Source organism: Mobula hypostoma, chromosome 21 (genome assembly GCF_963921235.1).
Source record: "Mobula hypostoma chromosome 21, sMobHyp1.1, whole genome shotgun sequence".
Classification (NCBI taxonomy): Eukaryota; Metazoa; Chordata; class Chondrichthyes; order Myliobatiformes; family Myliobatidae; genus Mobula; species Mobula hypostoma.
Genome location: NC_086117.1, coordinates 20,389,621 through 20,412,675, shown reverse-complemented (window position 1 = coordinate 20,412,675; position 23,055 = coordinate 20,389,621). Strand labels below are relative to the sequence as shown.

Sequence of the window (23,055 nt, the reverse complement as noted above, 5' to 3'; positions counted from 1 at the left end):
CTCCTGAGATGCTGCCTGACCAGTGTTTCTCCAGCATTCCACATGTATTACTCTGTATTTCAAGCATCTGAAGAAATACTCAAGAAACGCCATTCAGGACAAAACTACATGTTTGAGTAGGACCCAATGCATCACTGCACATATTCCCTCTTTTCAGCACGGACTCACTATGGCTAATTTGAAAACACTTTCCGGATTTCTGATCTCTACTTCTAAGTACAAAGCCAGCAATTGCATGGGAACACCACCACCTTCAGGTCACACACCATCCTGGAAATACACTCGGTGGCCATTTCATTAGGCACACCTGTACACCTGTTCATTCATACAAATATCTAATCAGCCAATCATGTGGCAGCAGCTCAATGCTTAAAAACATACAGATATGGTCAAGAGGTTCAGGTGTTGTTCAGACCAATTATCAGAATGGGGAAGAATATGATCTAAGTGACTTTGACTATGGAATGATTATTGGTGCCAGATGGCGTCATCTGAGTATCTCAGAAACTGCTGATGAAAATGCTTTATTAATGAGAGAGGTTATAGGAGAATGGCCAGACTGGTTCAAGCTGACAGGAAGGTAAAACTAACTCAAATAACCATGCATTACAACAGTGGTGAGCAGAAGTGTATCTCTGAACACACAACACATTGAACCTTGAAGTAGATGGGCTACAGCAGTAGAAGACCACACCAGGTTCCACTCCTATGCCCAACAAAGTGGCGACTGAGTGTAGATTCATAGTTACACATCATTAAACATGCCCTTTGACCAGATTCATCCATACCAACTAGGTATCTAAGCTTATCAAGTTTTTACAGCATTTCACCCAAATCCCTCTTAAACATTCCTATTGATGTATCTTTGCAAATGTCTTTTAAATGTTGTAGTTGAACTTACCTTTATCACCTCCTCTGGCAGCTTGTTCCACATACCCACTTCCCTCAGTGGAAAAGGTTACCCCTCAGGTCCACTTTATATCTTTCCCATCTCACCCTAAACCTATGCCCACTAGTTTTAGATTCCCTTACCTGTGGAAAAAGATTGTAGATCTACCTTCTCTGTGTTCCTCATGATGTTATATGTATCTAAAAGGTCACCCCTCAGCCTTCGCTACATTGACAACTACATTGGTGCTGCTTCCTGCACCCATGCTGAGCTCGTCAATTTCATCAACTTTACTTCAAACTTCCACCCGGCCCTCAAATTCACTTGGTCTATCTCGGACACTTCCCTCCCTTTCTCAATCTCTCGGTCTCCATCTCTGGAGACAGACTGTCCACTGACATCTTCTATAAGCCCATTGACTCTCATAACTACCTCGACTATACTTCTTCCCACCCTGCCACATGCAAAAATGCCATTCCCTATTCCCAGTTCCTCCATCTCCACCTCATCTGCTCCCAGGATGAGGCTTTCCGTTTTAGGACACCTCAAATGTCCTCTTTCTTTAAGGATCATGGTTTCCCTTCTGCTGTCATCAATGATGCCCTCACCCGCATCTCCTCCATTTCCCGCACTTCGGCCCTCACTCCATCCTCCCGCCACCACAACAGGGACAGATTTCCCCTTGCCCTCACCTACCACCCCACCAGCCTCCGGATCCAGCACATTATCCTCCGCAACTTCCGCCACCTTCAACAGGACCCCACCACTAAGTACATCTTTCCCTCTCCACCCCTCACCGCTTTCCACAGGGATCATTCCCTCTGCCACTCCCTGGTCCACACGTTCCTTCCCACTGATCTCCCACCTGGCACTTATCCCTGTAAGTGTAAGTGCTACGTCTGTCCCTATACCTTCTCTCCTGCCACCATTCAGGGCCCCAAACAGTCCTTCCAGGTGAGGCAACACTTCACTTGTAAGTCTGTTGGGGTCATCTATTGCATCCGGTGCTCCCGGTGCGGCCTCCTCTACATCAGTGAAACCCGACGCAGATTGGGGGACCGCTTCGTCGAGCACCTCCGCTCCGCCTGCCACAACAGGCAGGATCTCCCGGTTGCCACCCACTTCAACTGTGCTTCCCATTCCCATTCGGCTATGTCTATACATGGCCTCCTCTACTGCCAGGATGAGGCTAAACTCAGGTTGGAGGAGCAACACCTCATATACCGTCTGGGTAGTCTCCAGCCCCTTGATATGAACATTGAATTCTCCAACTTCCGGTAATTCCCTCCCCCTCCCTTCCCCTATCCCAGTTTCATTCTGCCCCTCCCCCATCCCAGTTTCACTCTGCTCCCTCCCCCAGCTGCCTACTACCTCCGTTATGGTTCCACCTCCTTCTACTACCCACTGTGCTTTCCCCTATTCCTTCTTCACCTTTCCTGCCTATCCCCTCCCTGCTTCCGCTCCCCCACCCCTTTATCTTTCCCCTTACTGGTTTTTCACCTGGAACCTTCCAGCCTTCTCCTTCCCACCCTCCCCCCACCTTGTTTATAGGGCCTCTGCCCCTTCCTTCTTCAGTCCTGATGAAGGGTTCTGGCCTGAAACATTGACTGATTGTTTCCTTGGATGCTGCCCGACCTGCTGAGTTCCTCCAGCATGTTGTGAATGTTGCTTTCACCCCTCAGCATTCTTTGGTCCAGGAAAACAGACACAATCCATCTAATCTTTCCTGGTAGCTCAAGCCCTCCAGTCCATGTCATATTCCTGAAATATCTTTTGTATCCCCTCCAGCTTAATCTCATCCTTCCTATAACATGGTGACCTAAATTGTACACAATACTTGAAGTGTGATGTTATCAACACACTGTCAGTGTTAAATCCCATCAGCCATTCTCGCCAACTTTTCCAATTGATCAAGACCCTGTTATATCCTTAGATAACCTTCTTCAGTGACTAATATACCACTATTTTTGGTGTGATCTGCCTGTTTACTAATCATGCTACCTACAATCCATTTCAAATCAGTAATTTGCATGACGAACAATAAAGAACCTGGCATCAATCCTACGGCAAACCACTAGTTACAGGTCTCTCCGTCTGAAAAGCAACACTCTACTATTGTCTTCTGCCTCCTAACATCAAGCCAATTTTGTAACAAATTGACCTTGCTTTTGTACGGTACCACACTTCAAGCTGGATCTTGCTGAAGCAGGTTAACCAACACTTCATATGAGACTTCCTTCTGCAGCTTTCAGCGCCTCCTAACTCATGAGATCCAAGGAGATGATGAATTAATGACAAATCAAAGATTGAAATAAAACAGTTCCAAGAATGGTGCAAAAATTTTTTTAAAAACACATTCAGTGAATGACAGTTCTGTGGGTGAAAATGCCTTGTTTGTCAGAAAGGTCAGAGGGGAATGACCAGACTGGTTCAAGCTAACAGGAAAGTGACAGTAACTCAAATAACCACATGTTACCAAAGTGGTCTGCAGAAGAACATCTCTGATTGCACAACATGTCGAACCTTGAAGTGGTTGGGCAGTAGAAAACCATGAATGTACAGGAGGTACCTAATGGAGTGAGCACTGGGTGTGTATAACCATTCCTTCATAGTCATTGGGTCTAAATCCTGGCTCTCTCAATCCAACAATATTCTGAGGAAATCCTTATCAAAGAATTGCAATGGTTCAAGTCGGCTGTCCATGAATATCTTCCCAAGAGTGATTAGGAATAGACAACAAATGCTAGCCTTGCCAATGATGTTAACAATCCAAAACCTGAACGGATTTTCAATAAATCTCTCACTGACTGTCTGGATGGTTATTCTTATCTGTTAAATGAAGCTGAGTAGGGCTAAGCAAATTACAGAAAGGAAATAGGTATCAACATAATCATGTCACAAAAGATGGAATCTTTGACAGATTATATGGCACTGAAGTGACAGTTTGAGGATATTAAATAGGCAAGTTAAACTTGTACAGAAGTAGTTTATAAAGAAAATAAGACTCTTTAATAGGAAACAGGATAATAGAAAAAGAATCAGTCTCAATTTGCTTTAAATAACTGTGAATGAATGCAATCACTTAAACCTTTCAAATTATGCAGAAAAGTGAGATAAATAATTCTGATTCAAGATTCAAAACATGGATTCTGGGAAATACAAATTAATGATATAAATATTGTATCAAAACTAAAGTATTTTAATTTAACACAACAATATATTTATATATTTGTGTAAATTCAGAACTACACCAAAATTTGGCAACATTGTTGTCACAATGTGTGCCGGCCATATCCGAACCCAAATGCGGATCAAAGACAGACTCCAATGTAGAGTCGGTAACCAGAGTTTATTCATAAGGATTCCAACAGAACATCAGTGGTTCAACTGAGTGACACCACGAGATGTAACATTCTCAAAACTATGACCCCGCAATTAGTGATGATCGGGCATCTGCTTAAATTATACTTGTATCACGGAATCCCCGAGCCCATCAAAATCTTAACAAGTTTAAACAGAAAGCACCAGGAGACTGCATTATAAAGAGTGAATCACTCAAGATTAAAGCACAAAAAATGATTAACAGCTCTCATTAAACAATAATTAACCAACTCAGATGGTCTAAGAACTTCAGAGCCCGAAATGCACCGGCCCGAAGTGCCCATTATAAGTTGTATTCTTCTCTTTTTCATTTTGTATTTGTAATTTTTCTCATTTGTATTTTTTTCATTTTCAAAACTTTCACCAATAAAAACACAAAATACAGAATTTTTAACACGAAAATGCCTGGGAATTCACCAATATGAATTACACAAAGCAAAGAAAAAGTCTGGCTTCTAAACTTATCAACTATTATATCAACTTTCCTCCATGCCTTACACTTCCTTTTCCATTAAAACAATAAACTACTTCATGTCTGAGAGTCTAATTTAAGTTAAAGCTAAAACAACTAGGGTGAAAGAAACAAAGGTCAGATTTTTCCACACTATTAAGCCAACAGTAATGGGTGTCTTCATAGTATTTGTTTGAGAACCACGCAGAAAGAAATGATCCAAAACACAAACACAATAGTCAGATACAGAAGGGCTGTGAACTGTGTCGCAACTGAATTGATAAAATATATACACTGCTGGCCATCTGAGACAAACAGTAAAACCTGCAAATTTGTTTAGCTTCCTGGAGGGAAGTACTCAACAAGTATTTTTCAAAAAAAATACAGCACAAAAACATTAGAAGAGAAAAGGTACAGTGCAGAAACAGACCATTCAGCTCAATCAGTGTTTAAGCTCCCTTTGAACCTCTGCTATCCTTCCCAGTCTCACTATCATCATAATCCTTTGCCATCATCTCTCTCAGATACTGTATAACAAAACTTTCCCTTAGTACATCTGTCAGTGTTGAAAGAGAACATCTTTTTGACATAAAACTTAATTAGACTTTGCAGCTTTATCTCCCCCTTTCTACATCACGTTAATTAAAAACCTTCTGTTGTTGTAGATTGTGTAGCACAATTTCTACATTAGACGTGAAGAGACTTAGATTTTTGCACGACTGAAGTAGTTATAATCTAACAATTCATAAGAAAGTTGCAATAAAATAATTTATATGAAATTGAAATAGCAACACTCAACACTATCTATATGCAATTCCTATCTTTCTGCATCCCTATACTATCTTAATAGTTATCAACCCTTTTATTTATGAATGTTACAAGAATATAATAAATTAATGAGTATTAATGGGTGACAAAAACAAAGCATGATTTCAACTCACAAGAGGCAGAGACAATGGCACTGTTTCACACAGTGCCTTGCAGATATTAGTAATAAGGGAAGAACAGTGAGATGAACTTATAGATGTATTTATTTTATTTATTTATTGAGATAGAGCACAGAACAGACCCTTCCAGCCCTTCAAGCCATACCACACAGCAAACCCTCAATTTAACACTACCCTAATCACAGGATAACTTACAATGACCAATTAACCTACCAACTGGTACATTATTGGAATTTGGAAGGAAGCCGGAGCACCCAGAAGAAACCCACGTGGTCATGGGGTGATCATACAAATTCCTTACAGGCAGTGGGGGGAATTGAACCTGAGTTGCTGGTACTGTAATGCATCGTGCTAATGAGAGGGCATCAAAATACCAGAAGGGTGAAATAATTTCCTTGTTTCAAAAACAAAGATTTCTGATCTGCATCAAATATTGACCAGTCCTGCCAAAGGGTTTTGGCCCAAAGGGGCGACTGTACTCTTTTCCTAGATGCTGCCTGGCCTGCTGAGTTCCTCCAGCATTTTGTGTGTGTTGCTCCGATTTCCAGCATCTGCAGATTTCCTCTCATTTGTAATCAAATATTGCTCTTATTTTCAGTGTGCTTTTGTAGTTAAATTATTAATTAGTATCTTTTTGGACAGATCACACCCAATGAATCACTTAAGTAAACAGTATCCTGAGGGAAAACATCCAATAAGTGCCTCTATTCACAGAAGAAATCAGCTGAATAGTTTGCTGTTTTCAATTTCTTTGAATTAATTGCCTCTGCAGAATACTGCACATTTTTACAATGAAAGAGAGAAAACTAACCGGAAATAAATTGTGTATCAGCATAGCCCAAGAACCCAAAGTTTTCTCAGTACCTTCTGCCTCCAATACAATTATTGCTGTTGTAAATCTAATACCTTTCCCTATGTTTAAGAACTAACATGATCCCTAACAAACCTTGGAAAGGTAATGATGAGCCACTTCCTTGAACATGAAAACACTCTCACAGTGTCTTTGGTTAGAGTTTCAGTGCTTAAGCACTGACAATGAAGAAACTATTATATATTTCCAAGTCAAAATGGTATATACCTGGAAGAGAAATTATAGTTAGCAGTGTTTCCTGAATGATACTGTCCATTGTACTGATCTTCAACATCTGTCAGTAGCACCACTAATGACCAAGCTGGCTGAGCTGTGAAGAACATTTCTGCTAGACTAGGTCTATGGCCGGGGATGACAGAATGGATACAATAGAAATACCTATTTGTCCTCAAGATTATCTATTGTAGATTCTTCATCTACATGTTTCAAAGCCAGAGATCCTTTCTGGCCTCATCCAAAGCCTCTAGGGTTGGGGCATATATTCTAGTACATTGGTTCCATGACAGCAGGAGCAGAAGAATCATAGGGGGTTCATTAATTCTTTGGGTGAAGCTGCTGAGACTCTAAACTAGCTTATTCTTTATGACAAAACTCAGTCTGCAAAGACTGCATTCCTCTTTGGGTTTTCCCCTCCAGTTGGATCCCTGCTTTCCTTTATGATTCTGAGGTGCTTGAACAACCTGCTCCAAGATTCTCAAGGCAGTGGAAGAATAGCAGTAGTGATGTCCCCATGAAATCCTTCAAGTTCAATGAATGGTTAAGTGAACAAACATCAGTTCCTCTCCTAAGCCATCGCCAGCATTAAAGCCCCAGTCACACTCAGATTTCCACACAGGGCAGGTGAACTCAAATCATTTTAATTCTGACACCAGAGTCTTAAATTCTACTCTAAGCTCTTTCATGGGAAAGGATTACAAGGTGGAGAGAGGATAAGATTCAAAAATGTGCTCAAATCCTTCTTGAAATGTGTGGGTTTCCTCAGGGTGCACCAGTTTCTTCACACATTCCAAAGACGTAGTAGTTAGTAGGTTAATTGGTCATTGTAAATCGGTCTGTGATTAGATGTGAGTTACTGGGCGTATGGCTCATTGGGTCAGAAGGCCCTTTTCCGCACTGTATCTCTAAATAAAAATTATATAACATCCCCAATGACTCATAGGAATCTCTGGCTCAGAACATTCAAAAACAAAAGACGTAGACAGTTAGCAGTGATCAGTGACCACAAACAAAAACAATGACATGGGCTTTCCAGCATGTAACTAGTGGACATTTCTGCAGGATATCAGACAAGGAGTGTAATACAGTAAATTAGAAATCTTGAGTAGCAAAATAAATAGGGAATTGTGGGATTAATGGAAACATCAACAGGATAATCAGGTATATAAGCAAGTCTTGTTACATCATAGAGATAGCAAACTATCAAATAACAGTTGAATACTCATCTCTATATAAAAAAAAACAGCTTGAGTCTAGATGTCCTACCACAGGCCAAAACACTGAGCAAGTAATATCTGGAACATTGTTTGAATTGCAGGAACTTTAACTTCAAGAATGAAGTAGCTACATTAAAAGAAAAGTTCCAGGTAAGATACTGTATACGATAACAAAAACAAAACACAAAGGGATTTACTTCTCATTATAGAAGATAAGACTTGGGGGCTTCTCCAGTCAATAATTTGTGGAAGGATACACAACTATTCAGTTGGCAGAGGACTGCAGAAGGGGAGATAAGATTCTACATAATTTAAAGGTTACAGCCTTTTCAAATGTGCAGTAAAGGAGAGCAAAAAAAATTGAAACCGATCTGATCAGGATAGATTTGGACAAGTGTTTTAATGAAAAAATATATATAATTGATCACAATTCTAGATTAGTAAGGAGGTAGACCAGTGGTTCTTCTAGCCTAGATATGTTTTCTTTCCTTGGCTTCCCCCTGCTATGTCTTCCATAATCAGACTCCCAGCCACAGCTTTGCAACAAATAATTGGCGGTATAGAATTGGCAGATGAATATTGATTGAAAGAGAATTAATACATTGTGTTAACACTTTCTTTTGATGACTCATATCAGAACCAATAGTTTGATGTTCTTTCTTTTTGCTGATGATTATTCTGCAAGCATCTCCAGTAATTTCAATTTTTATTGCAGGTTAACAGTATTTACATTTTTTTAGTTTATATATTACTCCTTATATGCAGACCAGCATGTTGGTTACTTTGTAATCCAGAGGTTTGGAAAGGGTATTTTAAATCCCATTGTGCAACTATGATATTTTATTTCAGTTAATTAAGTAAATCTGGAAATGGGAGAACTGGTATCTTTGACAATATCCCCGAAATCATTACTGCTCCCTGAAGAAGAACATCCCCTGTCTTCACATCATCTGATTTATTAGTAACTAAAATGTCAGTTGCCCTCTGAAAAACCCTAGAAATCATTTTAGTTGGAACAATAACAGATACACATTGTATGCAAGGACACACATATCCTATGATTAAATAAATTAAACAATACATTCTAGTGACATCAGAAAAAAATTTAAATCAATGTCATCAGAGAAAAATAACATTGTAGAAAAGTACATCAGAATCTCGAGACTGACAATACACTGCAAATGTTCAGAATTAAAACAAAATCATGATGATTGCATTGTTATATCAAGGTGATTTGTACTGTTTTTAAATCGAATAATTATTCTACCCCAATACTCATTCGTAAGAACAATTTATGGCACTATACTCATTAAAAGAGAAAGGTTACAACATTCAGAAAAGACTGAAATTGAAACGCTCTTCTGGTCAGATGATGAGGAAAAGGAGATTGCTACAAAAACTAGGAAAGACAGGTTCAGAGTAAGCAGGATGGGGAATAATTTTTTTCACCCAAGGGTGGTTGGAATCTGGAACATACTTCCTAAGTGGATGGTGAAATAGAGTCCTCTTACAACATTAAGAAGCATCCAGAGAATCACTTGAATTGCGAAGACACATTAAAGCTATGGACCAAGGGCTGGTAAATGGGATTAGTGAAGATGGGTAATTGATGGTTGGCATGGACATAGTGTTCTGCATGTTTCTATTATTAAAAATTACAAAGCAACTTTACATCTTCAATGTACAGACGATAGTACTTATGATGGAAGCCACAATATAATAAATCTACTGGGAAATTCATGGAAATTGTTTTCCTGGAAAACTGTTAAAGTTTGAATGTGCTATCATATAGAGTGGTAGAGAGCAGAGAATGAGTACATTTAAAGCCACTGATATAACCACAGGCTGTGGGGGAGTTAAAAGGACATACAAATAGATTTGAGTGAAGTTGGATGGGGTGATAGTGAGATGTGCACAAGGAACACAAAGACTGGTAAATACCTATTTGGCTGTATGTATAGTTTCCCTGCTTCAATTTCTATGCATTTCAATGTGGATTACATCTCCCAATTAAGAATGAATGTTCTATTTCAATTTCTGACTGATTATAGATAACCTGATCTAATTAAATTACTTACTGCCCATTACACTAGCTGGTGTTTAGGGCAGCAATGAAGATCCTCCATCTCTGTATGTCCTGAGCCACTCAGATGTCAAGGGATTCTTTGTTGCTGTTTCTGTAACAATTTTGTTTGATCAGTCAGAGTTGTTAGCCCTGAGCTGAACCCCTGACCCTGGAGGACCAGTGGACCACTCTTTGACCTGTTTGGCATGGGTGACCATACCAAGAGCCAAAGCATAAAACACTCCAGCTGGGTCATTGAGGCACACAAACCTCCAAACCACAACAAGGTTGTAGACCTTTTCGAGGGATTTAATTAAAATGAATTACAATTTCCATGTGAAGAATCCTGTAATCGTAATCACCAAGGGGAAAGAAGTAGATTGTTTAATATTAATATTCCTAAATCCTATGAGAGAAATGTAGATTTATATAGCCATTTACATATATTCAGTATTCTTATTTGAAACAATAATTATGATTGTACATTGACATGGATACGCAACTGTGCTGAAAAGTAATTCTCTTCTATTGTTTTGTTGTGACGATATCATTTCCTTCCGCCTCACCCAGCCAAGAAGTGTGAATCTGGGAATCAATAATCTTAATAATCTTGCAGTTTTAATGCCATCCTGTGATGTAACTCTCAAGTCCAATTTCCTAGGTTGATAAATAGCACATATTTTTGTTCTGGCACAGCCTTGTTTAAACAAGAGGACATTTCCCTTTCAGGAAACAATCTGCTCCAAATCACAATGTAACTACCTGTTTTATAATAAACTATTCATATTAATCATCAGGGTTGGAAAAAGAAATATGCTCCATGTTATTTTTCCCTTTCTTTCCCATGTTGTTTTCTGGTCTTTGGCCATAAAGTTATGTTTTCAGTTCCTAAGAAAACATTTCAGTTAAATTTCTACTGTGCCATTTACATCACCCAGTTTCATCTCATCTACAACCAGTTCTTTCTGATTTCTCCTTCCACACAATTTCACCCCCCCCCCCATTTTATCAAAATTATTGTGGATATTCTTCTGACACTCCAGGCTAACTTCGCTTAGGTGTCAGGTCTATTTCCTTCCACATGCATGTCTTAGAGGACAGGTTGAGTGAGCTAGGGTTTTTCTTCGGAATGAAGGAGGACGAGTGGTAACTTGATAGAAGTGTACAAGATGATAAGAGACTTTTTTTCTCCTAGGGCTGAAATAGCTAATATGAGGAGCATAATTTTAAGGTGATCAGAGGCAAGTAATTTTACACAGAGAATGGCGAGTGTGTGGAACACGCTGCCAGGGTTGGTGGTAGAGATAGATACTTTAGAGACATGTAAGAAACACTTAGATAAGCACATGGATACAGTAATACAAAAATGGAAGGCTATGTAGGAGGGAGGGGTTAGATTGATCCTGGGGTAGGTTAAATGTTGGCAAAACATCGTGGGCAGAAGGGCCTGTATTGTAAAGTTCTCTATTCTATGAACAGGACAGGTGCCCTGCACTTCCCATGATGCAAAAACCTGAATTTATTTCATTATCCTTTATTCAAGTTTACTTGCATCGGAAAGCGCATCTACTGTGCAGATCCTGACCGCTATTGCTCGCTTATTTGCTTATTTTTTTTTAAATTGGCATCGTAAAACCACTACACTCATACAGAGCAGGACTACATTCTTGCTCATTGCAACTTTGCTGACTCCCACGGTATTGTTTTTGGCATTCCAACAAGGCCACTTCATCCCATTGACTTGTTTATGTTCGTGATTCTCACAAGTGATTCTGAAGAAGGAACAGAATGAAAGAATCGAAGAACAAACCAACCAATCAGTCGTGACAAATTAGAGCTTTCTGTAGCACTATTGTTGTTATTTTAATTTATTCAATCATGGGAACATTAAAGAAAAATACAGGAGCGGGAATAAACCGCTTGGCTCTCCGTTTCGCTCCACTATTCTCCCAGATTACGGCCATCTTCCACCCCAGCGCTGATTTCCTGCACATTCGCCACATCCTCCAAGTCCCTTAACGTCCAAAAACCTCCCACGGATTCAATGACTGACTCTCCACAGATCTCCAGATCAGAGAAGGGTTTTCTCCTAATTCTGAATTCTCATCCACTCTGCACCAGCCAGATGGTCCCTGTAAGAAGCTGCGATAAAATCTCTTCTCATTTTTCCAGAGAACAGAATCCTAATCTCTCTTTATGTGACAACCCCAGCATGCCCAGAAACAGGGATGCTCACTACTTTGGGAGGGATATCCTTCTTAGAGAAGGAGACCAAAACTGAACCCAATTCTCCAGGCGCAGTCACAATAAGACGCTGTTTAACTGCAGTGAGATATTTTTTATCAAATTAAGTCAAGACAAGTTTATTGTCACTTAATTACACACATGAATGCCATCAAACAAGATGTTTCTCTGAACCAGGGTGTTAAATACAGTAGTACACATAACACACAATAACTTATGAAGGTAAAGATAAAATCCTCAGATGAATTAACTAAACAAACTGAACTGCATAGATTAAATATTGTAAGGTACAGAACAGATTAACCAGTGACACTTCGAATGCGATGCGGCAGGGAGTTCAGAAGCCTAAGAGGCGCGAGGGAATAATCTTTTTTTTCTCACCCTGACGGTTCTTGTCTTCATGCATCGCAGTCTCCTGCCTGACAAAAGTCAAAGAGAATGCCGGATGGACGACCAGGATCCTTAATACTAAGGGCCCACGCAGCACTCTTGATAAATTTCCCCGATGGATGGTAGCGAGACCCTTATGATCCTCTCAGACGTTCTCACGCCCTTTTGAAGGACTTCCCGTCCGATGCTCGGCTGTTCCCATAACTGAACTCAAAACTTTTCAGAATAAAATACTATTTTATCCACTCGCCTTCCTAATAATTTGTTACACCTGAGTATTAGCTCTCAGTAACTTATGCACAAGGACGTGTGCCGTAACATTTGCTTAAAGAAACCATTCATTGGACTAAGAAATAACTTAGTAGTAACTTAGAATTAACTAAGAAGTATCAATATTATAGTTTAATAGATAAAATGATTATTTCGTCGAACTGAAATTATAGTGTGTCTCAGACCTTGATGACTATTCAAAGAACAGCTAATCACCTGGTGGAACTTATGACGCTTAAAAATGCAGAAATAGTCTTGTCAATCTCAACACAATGGGTTGACATTTTCGGTCGATACTTGACTAATAGCGTCTTTCAGGTTTATTGGGACGGAGACTTTGATGCGGCAGTTAAACGCGTACAGGAGGAAATCTTATCACTGTTAAGGCGGCGGGAAACGGGGTGAGCGCAGTTGTTCGGGAAATGGAGGAGAAGCGGGTGAGGGCAGCATCAACAGTGGAGTGAGGGAACCCCCATTTTTCGAGTCAGGTCAATAAAGCTCGTTCAGGTTTATTGACCGGTTACGGTCACGGGCCACGTTATCAACATTACGAACACTGAATCAATTGTTGTTCCGCTGCGATGAATAAACAACAAAAAAAAAACTCGATGCAAGAAATGCTGTTTATTATTTAAGGACAAAAGATGTTTCACTAGTCACGGTAGATTAATAGAGATTCCCTTTGCATTGAGCAGCTCCAAAAGCGCCAAAGTTGATGTACAAATCTGACGACGAATTGTCTATCTGATTTATTATTCAGTCCCAAAGTGTCTACCTGACCGGCGACGTATTCACACCACTCCCGTTTTGAACGGATTTAGATTACTTAATCTCTTCTTGCTGTCACACCATAGAACTGTCTCTGTTCCAGCTCTCTGATCGCACTTTCCGGTTAATTTCACTCCCCAACACTCTGCTCTTAACCCCGAAATATTCCCCATGGAGTTTCGTCAGTGATTTTGTCATCAGTAAATCTACCTATGCAAATTTAAGTTAGAGTGGGGACTACAATCCCCTTAGAAAACTTGACCTTCAAAAAGCCCCCTGTACCGTCCAGCCTCAACGAACACGGCGTGCTTTCTAAAATAAACAGGTTGCGTTCAGTTTTCAGTTTTATTAGCTCTCCACGTACGTTAAACCGTTCTCTTCCAAGAGTCCTTCTGCGGAATCCACGCCTGCCGGAATAGCGCGAACAGTAAGGAGAGAACGGCACCGAGAGGACATCCCCGAAACTTACTGCTTTCGGTAAAAGCGGTAGCTAGCTATGGAAACACTGTCGAGAAATGCCCCCAAGCACAGTGAGATTAAACATAACCAAAAGCGTGGGCACACGCGTGGACACAGAGAGTGGGAGACACACACACACACAACACAGAAGCACAGAGATAGACACAGAGAGAGATAGGGTTGGGGTGGAGAGGGGGAAAGAGAGGTAGAGAGAGGGGAGGGAGAGAGGGAGAGAGAGAAAGAGAGAGAGAGAGAATGAATATATACAGAGACAGACATATGCAGTCTAATGAAGGGTCTCGGCCCGAAACATCGACTGTTTACTCATTTCAATAGATGCTGCATGACCTGCTGAGTTCCTCCAGCAATTTGTGTGTGTCACATGCAGAACTATACGGAGAAAGAGACACACAAACAACACACGAACAGGGATAAAGAAATATACAGAAAAGCAGTGATACACACGCGTATATACACAAAAACACAGACAGAAAGATACAAATACGCACAGAGGTTGAGATATTTTACAGAGATACACAGCGATACACACAGAAATATGCATACACACATTCTTTCTCTCTCTCTATCTCTCTCTCTCTCTCTCACACACACACACACACACACACACACACACACACACACACACACAAATAGAGCATTTACACACATCAGCGAGAACGATTTGAATCAGCGCTGTTCCCGAAAGCGCGACCTGGAACAATAGGGAATAAACCGGCGTTTACTTAAGGGAAATACTTCAAATATAATTTAGCCCCGAGGAGAGGGCAAAATTTACAAGTCCTGTAAAGATGGATTTGCCAATTAATGGAATGGGTGAGTAGTTTCCATGGAGAAGTGAGAAGAGAGAGAGCAGATACCATGGACATAAAGCCACACTCGAAGCTTGAAATGAGAGGGGTGTCCTCTGGGCGGTAGTGATTTACCTGGAGGTGTGTTTATTCGACGTCCCATCATCGAAGACAAAGGACCGGTTGGTGTAACACTCGCTGCACATCTTCCCTACCGCTGCCCTGGCGTCGTGCTTTCTGCTTTCTGCCGTCGGAGTGGCCGCGAGAGTGACAGCGAGCGAGCTCGGGGCATCAGAGGAAACGACCCAGGGGAACTGAGTCACGGTGCTCGTCGACTGAGCGAGCGGCTGACTGCCCCGGGTCCGACACAACCGTCATTGCTGCCAAGCCTTCACGCATAAAGCAGAGACTTGGGGGGAGAAGGAGGCGGAGAATCTCAGTGGGGATCTGGATGGTGGTGAAGTTCCTTAAGTTTCCCACGTTGAGTGTTTCCGTAAAACGGTCACAGATTCGCACCCTCCCACTGAACAGCTCCCCGACTCCGGTTACATATTCCTTTCTCGGCTGTGAAATCTGAAGGCCCTTCGCGATGAAGGGAAGAGGTTTCCTGGGGTTGAAATGTCAGTCTCAATCCCTGCATCCCACTCACTTCGAGTGCTTTAGAACTGCTTCTGTTCTGTGAGTTACCCGCGCATGTCACCTGTTGAAGGGGCGGGAGCTGGCTGCAGATAATATTAATGAAAGGTGTCTCTGGCTCCAAGCGAATGCAACCGGATGTCCCAGCTGCATACTGAGAACAATACTAATACCCAACACGCTTCTGAACGGCTAACAAAACTTAGATTGTAGAAACATCCATAAAGTATTGGAATAATGCCTGCCTGTAAATGTACGCCCGGTAGTGAGGTCTTATTTTGTTACTTTAATTAGATGTGGTTATGTGCCCCAGATATCTAATGGAGAGGAAACCATCGGGTAGGGGAGGGTTTAAATTGCATAGTTTGCTCAGCGCGGCGGGATAATCTGGTGTTACCGAGCGATATGAGCTGTAATCCTGGCACACAGCTGAGGGTCCAAGTCCTGGAAATGAAACCAAGAAATAAATGGGTAACTGCTTCCAGATTCGATCACTTCATGGCTAGATTTAAACGCCAGCGATTATAGACTAATGGATATCCCATAACGTTCGTTCAAGGCGATCCGGAGGACTGGATACAGCAGAACTACAGTGGCCCCTCGTGGCTGTAGTTTACAATTACAAAACCATAACACTTTTTTAAATCAGTTGTCGGAGTATATCAGTTTATACTCAGTAAAGTGATGAACATTAAACGTGAGAGCGGGAAATTAAATTACGTGGAGGAAACAGCTATCCACACATAAAGACAAGAGATCCTGCAGGGACTGAAAATCCTGAGCAACACACAAAATGCTGGAGGAACTCAGTGGGTCAGGCAGCATCTATGGAGGGGAATAAATTCTCCTTTTTCTCTCCTTCTCTCTTTTTCCTTCATTCTCTCCTTTAACATTCCACGTTCTGATTACCCTCTCACTCTTTCTTTTCCTCACATCTGCCCATCATCCTTCTTTGGTTCCCCTTCTCTTACCCTTTCTTCCACAGTACACTATAACCTCCTATTAGGTCTTTTCTTCTTCTTCAGCCCTTTACTTCTTCCATCCCTTCTCCCCCCCCCACCCACCCACCTTCCCCCTCACCTGGTCTCACCAATCATCTTCCAGCTTGTACTCAGTGCTCTCTCCCCAATTTCTTACTCTGGCTTCTTTCCCCTTCCTTTCCAGCCCTGATGAAGCATCTCAACCCGAAATGTTGACTGGTTATATTTCCCTCTATAGATGCTGCCTGACTTGTTGAGTTCCTCCAGCATTTTGAGTGCTTTGATCCGTACATATATATTTTAAAATAATACTTTGATATTTCTTACAGCATAACTGAAAGAACATCATAGCAGCATGACTCACTCCTTTGCAACTTTTGGTGACGAAACCACCAATAGAAAATTGAGGTTCTTTTCATCTCTCATGGATACTAATTAGGAAAATCAATATCAGTGGGTAGGTTTGGTGAGTTCAACCTGCAGAGTAGGTACCTCAGATCCCTCTATTCCTTTTGTAATTTTGTGTACCAACCCCATGTCTCTTTCCCTGTGAACATACTCCACAAACACAGATAATTAGTACAAACGCCCGAGTGCATAGAACATCCTCTATTGAAGATGCTCATTGCAAACACCACCATATTTTAACTTATTTTCACTTCCTTTGCTTGCTAATGCCATATTGTACTTCTTAGTCACTAATTAAAGTAGATCAGAAATCTGGAGTCCAACCTGCCCTTCCAACTCATTTGCCTCAGTTGTGGCCTTTTTGCTGAAGCCTTAATGAATGCTAAGCAGGATTTGGTGTGAATGTCTGAAGTAAAACTGGGATTAAGGTAGAATTAATGTTGAATACTGTAATCGGCATGGATTTAGTGTGCGGAAGGACCTGTCTCCATTCTGTACACCCCTATCAATCTAATATAAACTGGCCATATAAGGAGATGCATCATTGTGGAGAGAAGTTTTAACCATACTCACAGGTTTGTTTAATGCAGATCATGATAGCTACACCCTGTGGTGATAAACATTTTTCCTCACTGGCTGCCAGGAGTTTAAATTCTGCTACAGTTTATTGCATAAAATGTCTGCTGCTGAAATATTCTTTCTTTGTCAACCAAACATACTCAGTTTTCCAGAGCAACGTTGAAAGTACATTTATTATCAAAGTACACGTATGTCACCATGTACAACCCTGAGATTTGTTTTCTTGCAGGCAATCACAGTGAATACAAGAAACACAACAGAAATACTGATAGACGCAAACACGAGGAATTCTGCACTTGCTGGAAATTCAAGCAACACACATCAAAGTTACTGGTGAATGCAGCAGGCCAGGCAGCATCTCTAGGAAGAGGTACAGTCGACATTTCGGGCCGAGACCCTTCGTCAGGACTAACTGAAAGAAGAGCTAGTAAGAGATTTGAAAGTGGGAGGGGGAGGGGAGATCCAAAATGATAGGAGAAGACAGGAGGGGGAGGGATGGAGCCAAGAGCTGGACAGGTGATTGGCAAAGGGGATATGAGAGAATCATGGGACAGGAGGCCCAGGGAGAAAGAAAAGGGTGGGGGGGGGAACCCAGAGGATGGGCAAGTGGTATAGTGAGAGGGACAGAAGGAGAAAAAGGAGAGAGAGAGAGAAAGAATTTGTGTATGTAAATAGATAACGGATGGGGTACGAGGGGGAGGTGGGGCATTAGCGGAAGTTAGAGAAGTCAATGTTCATGCCATCAGGTTGGAGGCTACCCAGATGGAATATAAGGTGTTGTTCCTCCAACCTGAGTGTGGCATCATCTTTACAGTAGAGGAGGCCGTGGATAGACATATCAGAATGGGACGTGGAATTAAAATGTGTGGCCACTGGGAGATCCTGCTTTCTCTGGCGGACGGAGCATAGGTGTTCAGCGAAACAATCACCCGGTCTGCGTCAGGTTGTTTTCCACACCCAACAGGATGGAAAACAACCAATGTGCCAAAAGGACAAAAAACTGTGCAAATACAAAAAGAAAGAAAAAAATATAAATAAATAGATAGATAAATAAATAAATAGTTAAGTGATAGATATCAAGAACATGACATGAAGAGTCCTTGAAAGTGAGTCCATAGGCTGTGGTTGAATGATGGGGTAAGTGAAGCTAGTATAGTTATCCTTTTTTGGTTCAAGAGCTTGATGGCTGAGGGGTAATAACTGTTCCTGAATCCAGTGGTACAGGTTCTGAAGGACGTGTACCTTCTTCCAGATGCAGCAGTGAGAAGAGAGCATGACTGGATGGTGGGGTGGGGGGGGGGGTGAATTCTTGATAATGGATGGTGTTTTCCTGCAACAGTGCTCTGTGTGGATGTGCTCAGTAGTGGGGAGGCCTTTCCCTGTGATGGACTGGGCTGGGCTGTATCCACTACTTTTTACAGTTTTTTCATTACAAGGACATTGATGTTTCATACCTGGCCATGATGCAACCAGTCAATTTATTCTCACCTCACATCTATAGAAATTTGTCAATGTTTTATATGACATGCCAAATCTTCACAAATCTCAAAAGGGTAGAGACACTGTTACATTTTCTGTTTGCATTAATCTTCAATGAGCCCAACTTTTCCTTTTCATTGAGCTTTCATTTGATCTACAAATTACACTCGGTGGCCACTTTATTGGGTACATGAGGTGACCTTCTGCTGCAGTAGCCCATCCGCTTCAAAGTTCAACGTGTTGTGCATTCTGAGACGCTCTTCTGCACACTGCTGTTGTAATGCATGGTTATTTGAGTTACTGTCATCTTCCTGTCGACTTGAACTAGTCTGGCCATTCTCCTCTGAGCTCTCATTAACAAGGCACTTTCACCCACAGAACTGCCACTCACTGGATCTTTTTCTGTAAACTCTAAATACTGTTGTGCATAAAAATCTCAGGAGGATAGCAGTTTCTGAGATACTCAAACTACCCTGCCTGGTACCAATGATCATTCCCACAGTCCAATTCACTGAGATCACATTTCTTCCCCATTCTGATGCTTGGTCTGAACAACAACTGAACCTCTTGACCATGTCTGCATGCTTTTATGCATTGAGTTGCTGCCGCATGAGTAGATGATTAGATTTTTGCATTAACGAGCAGGTACACAGCTGGACCGAATAAAGTGACCACTGTGTGGATCTTGTGTATGTTTCCAATAATGGAATAATGATTTCTCAATAGGTACTATCTGTGTGGATTCAACATCGTAACCCTCACACTCAAAGCTTCAGTGGCATTGTGTCAATGTCCACACAGCTGGGTGCCATTTGTGCCTATTTCGTATCATTATTTGTTCCAGTTGCATACTGATGACAAAAGGGAAAATTTTGTGTTTCTCAAAGATATAGTGACACATTTGGTCACTCCGCTGTAATGAAGGAAATGTACACCTCTTAGCATTAGAGTGGCATTTACGATATGTGAGACCGTCACACATTTAAACACTTTGGAGCCGTGTCGTGTTGCATAAGTGGTCAATTGAATGAGTCACCTTTTAAGCCAAATAAGTGACACTTGGCAGGTCTACTAACAACGTTGCAACGATTCTGACTTTGGGCATGATAGTGGACATATGAACAGTATGCTACAAGACTGAGTGTGAGGGACTTGCACGCTGTGCCTGTGAAATAGGATCTGGGTTTGCACACCACGCCTGTTGTATGGAAGCTTCTCTGGGTCAATGCTTGTATTCAGTATTATTAACCCACAGTGAGAACGGGAAAAATCAGAGGTAAGAGGCCTGGCTGGTGGAAAATGAAGAGAAAATAATCAGTTTTGTTTTTACTTCTCCCTAACTCTGGGTTGTACAGTAATCACTTGGGACATTTAAGACTTCCCGCACGGATCTAAAATTGAGTCTCACCAAACTACCCCCAACTTGCAATCATGGAATCTCATCATCTCCAATCTGCTGCTCTCCCTGCTTTCGACTTCTCAAATTCATCTTGTGACTTATTTGATATCTTGGCACCACAATATGAGCCCCAAAACCAGAGACATGAAGCCAGGTGTCAACACAAGTACACATCGTATTGCAGGAGTCTATACATCCAAATGTAACATAATATTGTTAACTTACATAACATCACCTAGAACAGGAAAGCCATCATAACCTTTAAAAAAGAATTATGTATTTATTCCTTCTCCTCTGCCTGGTCCCAATCTTTCCCTATTCAACTATTGATCCACTTTGCTTTTGAATATTTAAATTCAAATTTATTTTTTCAGATGTACTTCAAAAATACAGTGAAGTGTGAAGTTTGTGTTAACAACAACACACCAAAGGATGTTCTGGGGCATCCTGCAAGTGTCGCCACACATTCCAGCGCCAACATATTATACCCACAATGTTCAGCAGAACAACACAAGCAACAACAACAGTACAAATCAACACACCAAGAGCAAAATAAACGCCTTTCCTACCCATACACTCCTCAAAGACAGACACCTCTGCAGCCCCTAGACAGGCCGCCTTCAGGTCCCCAGTCCTTGACCTCGGACCCTGGTTACCTGGGCCCTGGTGACTCAAAATTACAAACCATATGTTTACCTCATAATTACAAGCTATGTGTTTACCTGTGTTTCTCTCTTCCCATGGTAATCCTTTCAGAAATATATATGTCTAAGGAGCCAAAACATTTATCTAGTTATTAGAACAAAATTATAGCGATCAACAAAAGATCAAAGGAATGTGTATTTCCCTGGCTGACATGTTTTAAGCATAGATGCACAAATGGTTAAACTTGCAAAGAATATTGCTGATGAATCTACATCAATTGCGCTTTCTGGCAAACATTTTAGATCATCACAATTCACTATAAAATATGTCTTCTCCTCCTCTTCAGTTGCTTTATCCCACAGTAAATAGAGAATGGAACACAGAGCCCTCTGTGCCAGACTCAATCTTTTGTATTTTCAGCAACAAACAATCAGCAGGTCAAGTGGCATCTGTGGGAGCGAAGGAATTGTCAATCTTTTGGGTCAAAATCCTGGCCTTGACTCTAAAAGTCAATAATTCCTTTCCTCTCACAGATGCTGCTTGATGTGCTGAGTACCCCCAGCATACTGTCTGCTGCTCTGTTTCCAGCATCTGCAGTCTCTTGGGTCTGCATTGTATTTTTGGATGGTCACTCAAACAGCAAAACAATCACAATATCAGACTGGAGAATACATTATTGAACTTGTTATTTAAATTTTAACACCCTTCTCTTTGGAAGGGTGGAGATTGATTGAGTTTAGATAACACTAACATGGCATTGTTATAAATTACATTGTAGGATCATCTGAAATTATAAATGATACTCATAATAATGATAGCTCATCCCATTATAACATGAACATTTTAAATCCAGAAGGTATATAGATGCAAACACGAGGAATTCTGCAGATGCTGGAAATTCAAGCAACACACATCAAAGTTGCTGGTGAACGCAGCAGGCCAGGCAGCATCTCTAGGAAAGGGTACAGTAGGTTGGTTAAGATTGTCCTTTGTAATGTGTTTATACAATGATTAAATTAAATCAGTGTACCAGTTCAACCCAGTACTTGGCTAGTTAATTCTGTTAGGATTATGATAATGGATCCTAAACCCCCATCAGAAAATCAACTAAACCTGTGCTATGCTATACCTCTTACCAAAGTACGAATGTATGTCAATGGAGACTGATGTTCAATACTGGGCAGTCAATAACATTTCTAGTACAACAATGTTTAAACATTGGTACACTGGAGAAGGGGAAGTTAATAGTACAGGAATGTTTTATAAGGATGAAGATTTTGGGAGGAAATCTGCTCCATTCCTTATTATCATCAGAAGCGCATCACACAGAATTCAGCGAAGGGAGTTTAAAGGATATGCAGCTTTGCCCTGTGCACTGTATCTCCCTGCCACAAGTTTCAGAGGTCTGCATTCAGACAGATAATTCCCTGCAGTTACACTTCACCGACCGCAACAACTTTTTGTGCAGTCATTACTGGCCTGCTGACAGCCAGCAGCTTGTAATGGCCCAAGCACACTGGAGCAGAGACCTGACCCAGGAAAAATTTCTATATGTTAAAACGGGTGAACAATTTTTTCACCCACTTTTTTGAACAGTTGTGTTTTATTTTTGCAGTTTACCGCAGTGGGCTCAGTACCATACAAGGTAAACTCCAAATTGTAGGCAATGGTATTTTCACCTGCAGGGAAGAGCAAAATTAGAAGCCATTGATGTAAGATTGTCACTGTGGAACCAAATGGTGATTTCAGATGAAAATACTTTATCCTCTTAGTGGTGAGAATGTGAAGCTCCTCAGGACTGGGGGTGACTGGGGGTAACTATGGCAAATGATATAATGTGTACATGAAGGAAGTGAACTAAACAGATGAGAGTGAAGAGAATTTGTGTGATGCTGACAGAGTTGGCAAGGAACAAAATGCGAGCTAGAAAGACTAGAAAAGTAGAGTACACT

At 41.1% G+C, this 23,055-nt stretch overlaps 1 protein-coding gene across 3 annotated transcripts in view; it reads right to left on the bottom strand.

The window, feature by feature from the left end:
- The window catches only part of kcnt1b (potassium sodium-activated channel subfamily T member 1b), a 436,729-nt gene that overhangs the window by 395,697 nt on the left and 17,977 nt on the right, over positions 1-23,055 (bottom strand). For 2 of the 3 annotated variants that reach the window (XM_063073584.1, XM_063073585.1), the window contains exon 1: positions 15,113-15,492. The exons of the other annotated variant lie outside the window; for it this stretch is intronic. In XM_063073584.1, coding sequence (XP_062929654.1) covers positions 15,113-15,183 — 71 coding nt within the window. In that variant the 5' untranslated portion in view covers positions 15,184-15,492. Of the gene's footprint in view, positions 1-15,112; positions 15,493-23,055 lie in introns of those variants that run through there. 3 annotated transcript variants of the gene reach the window in all.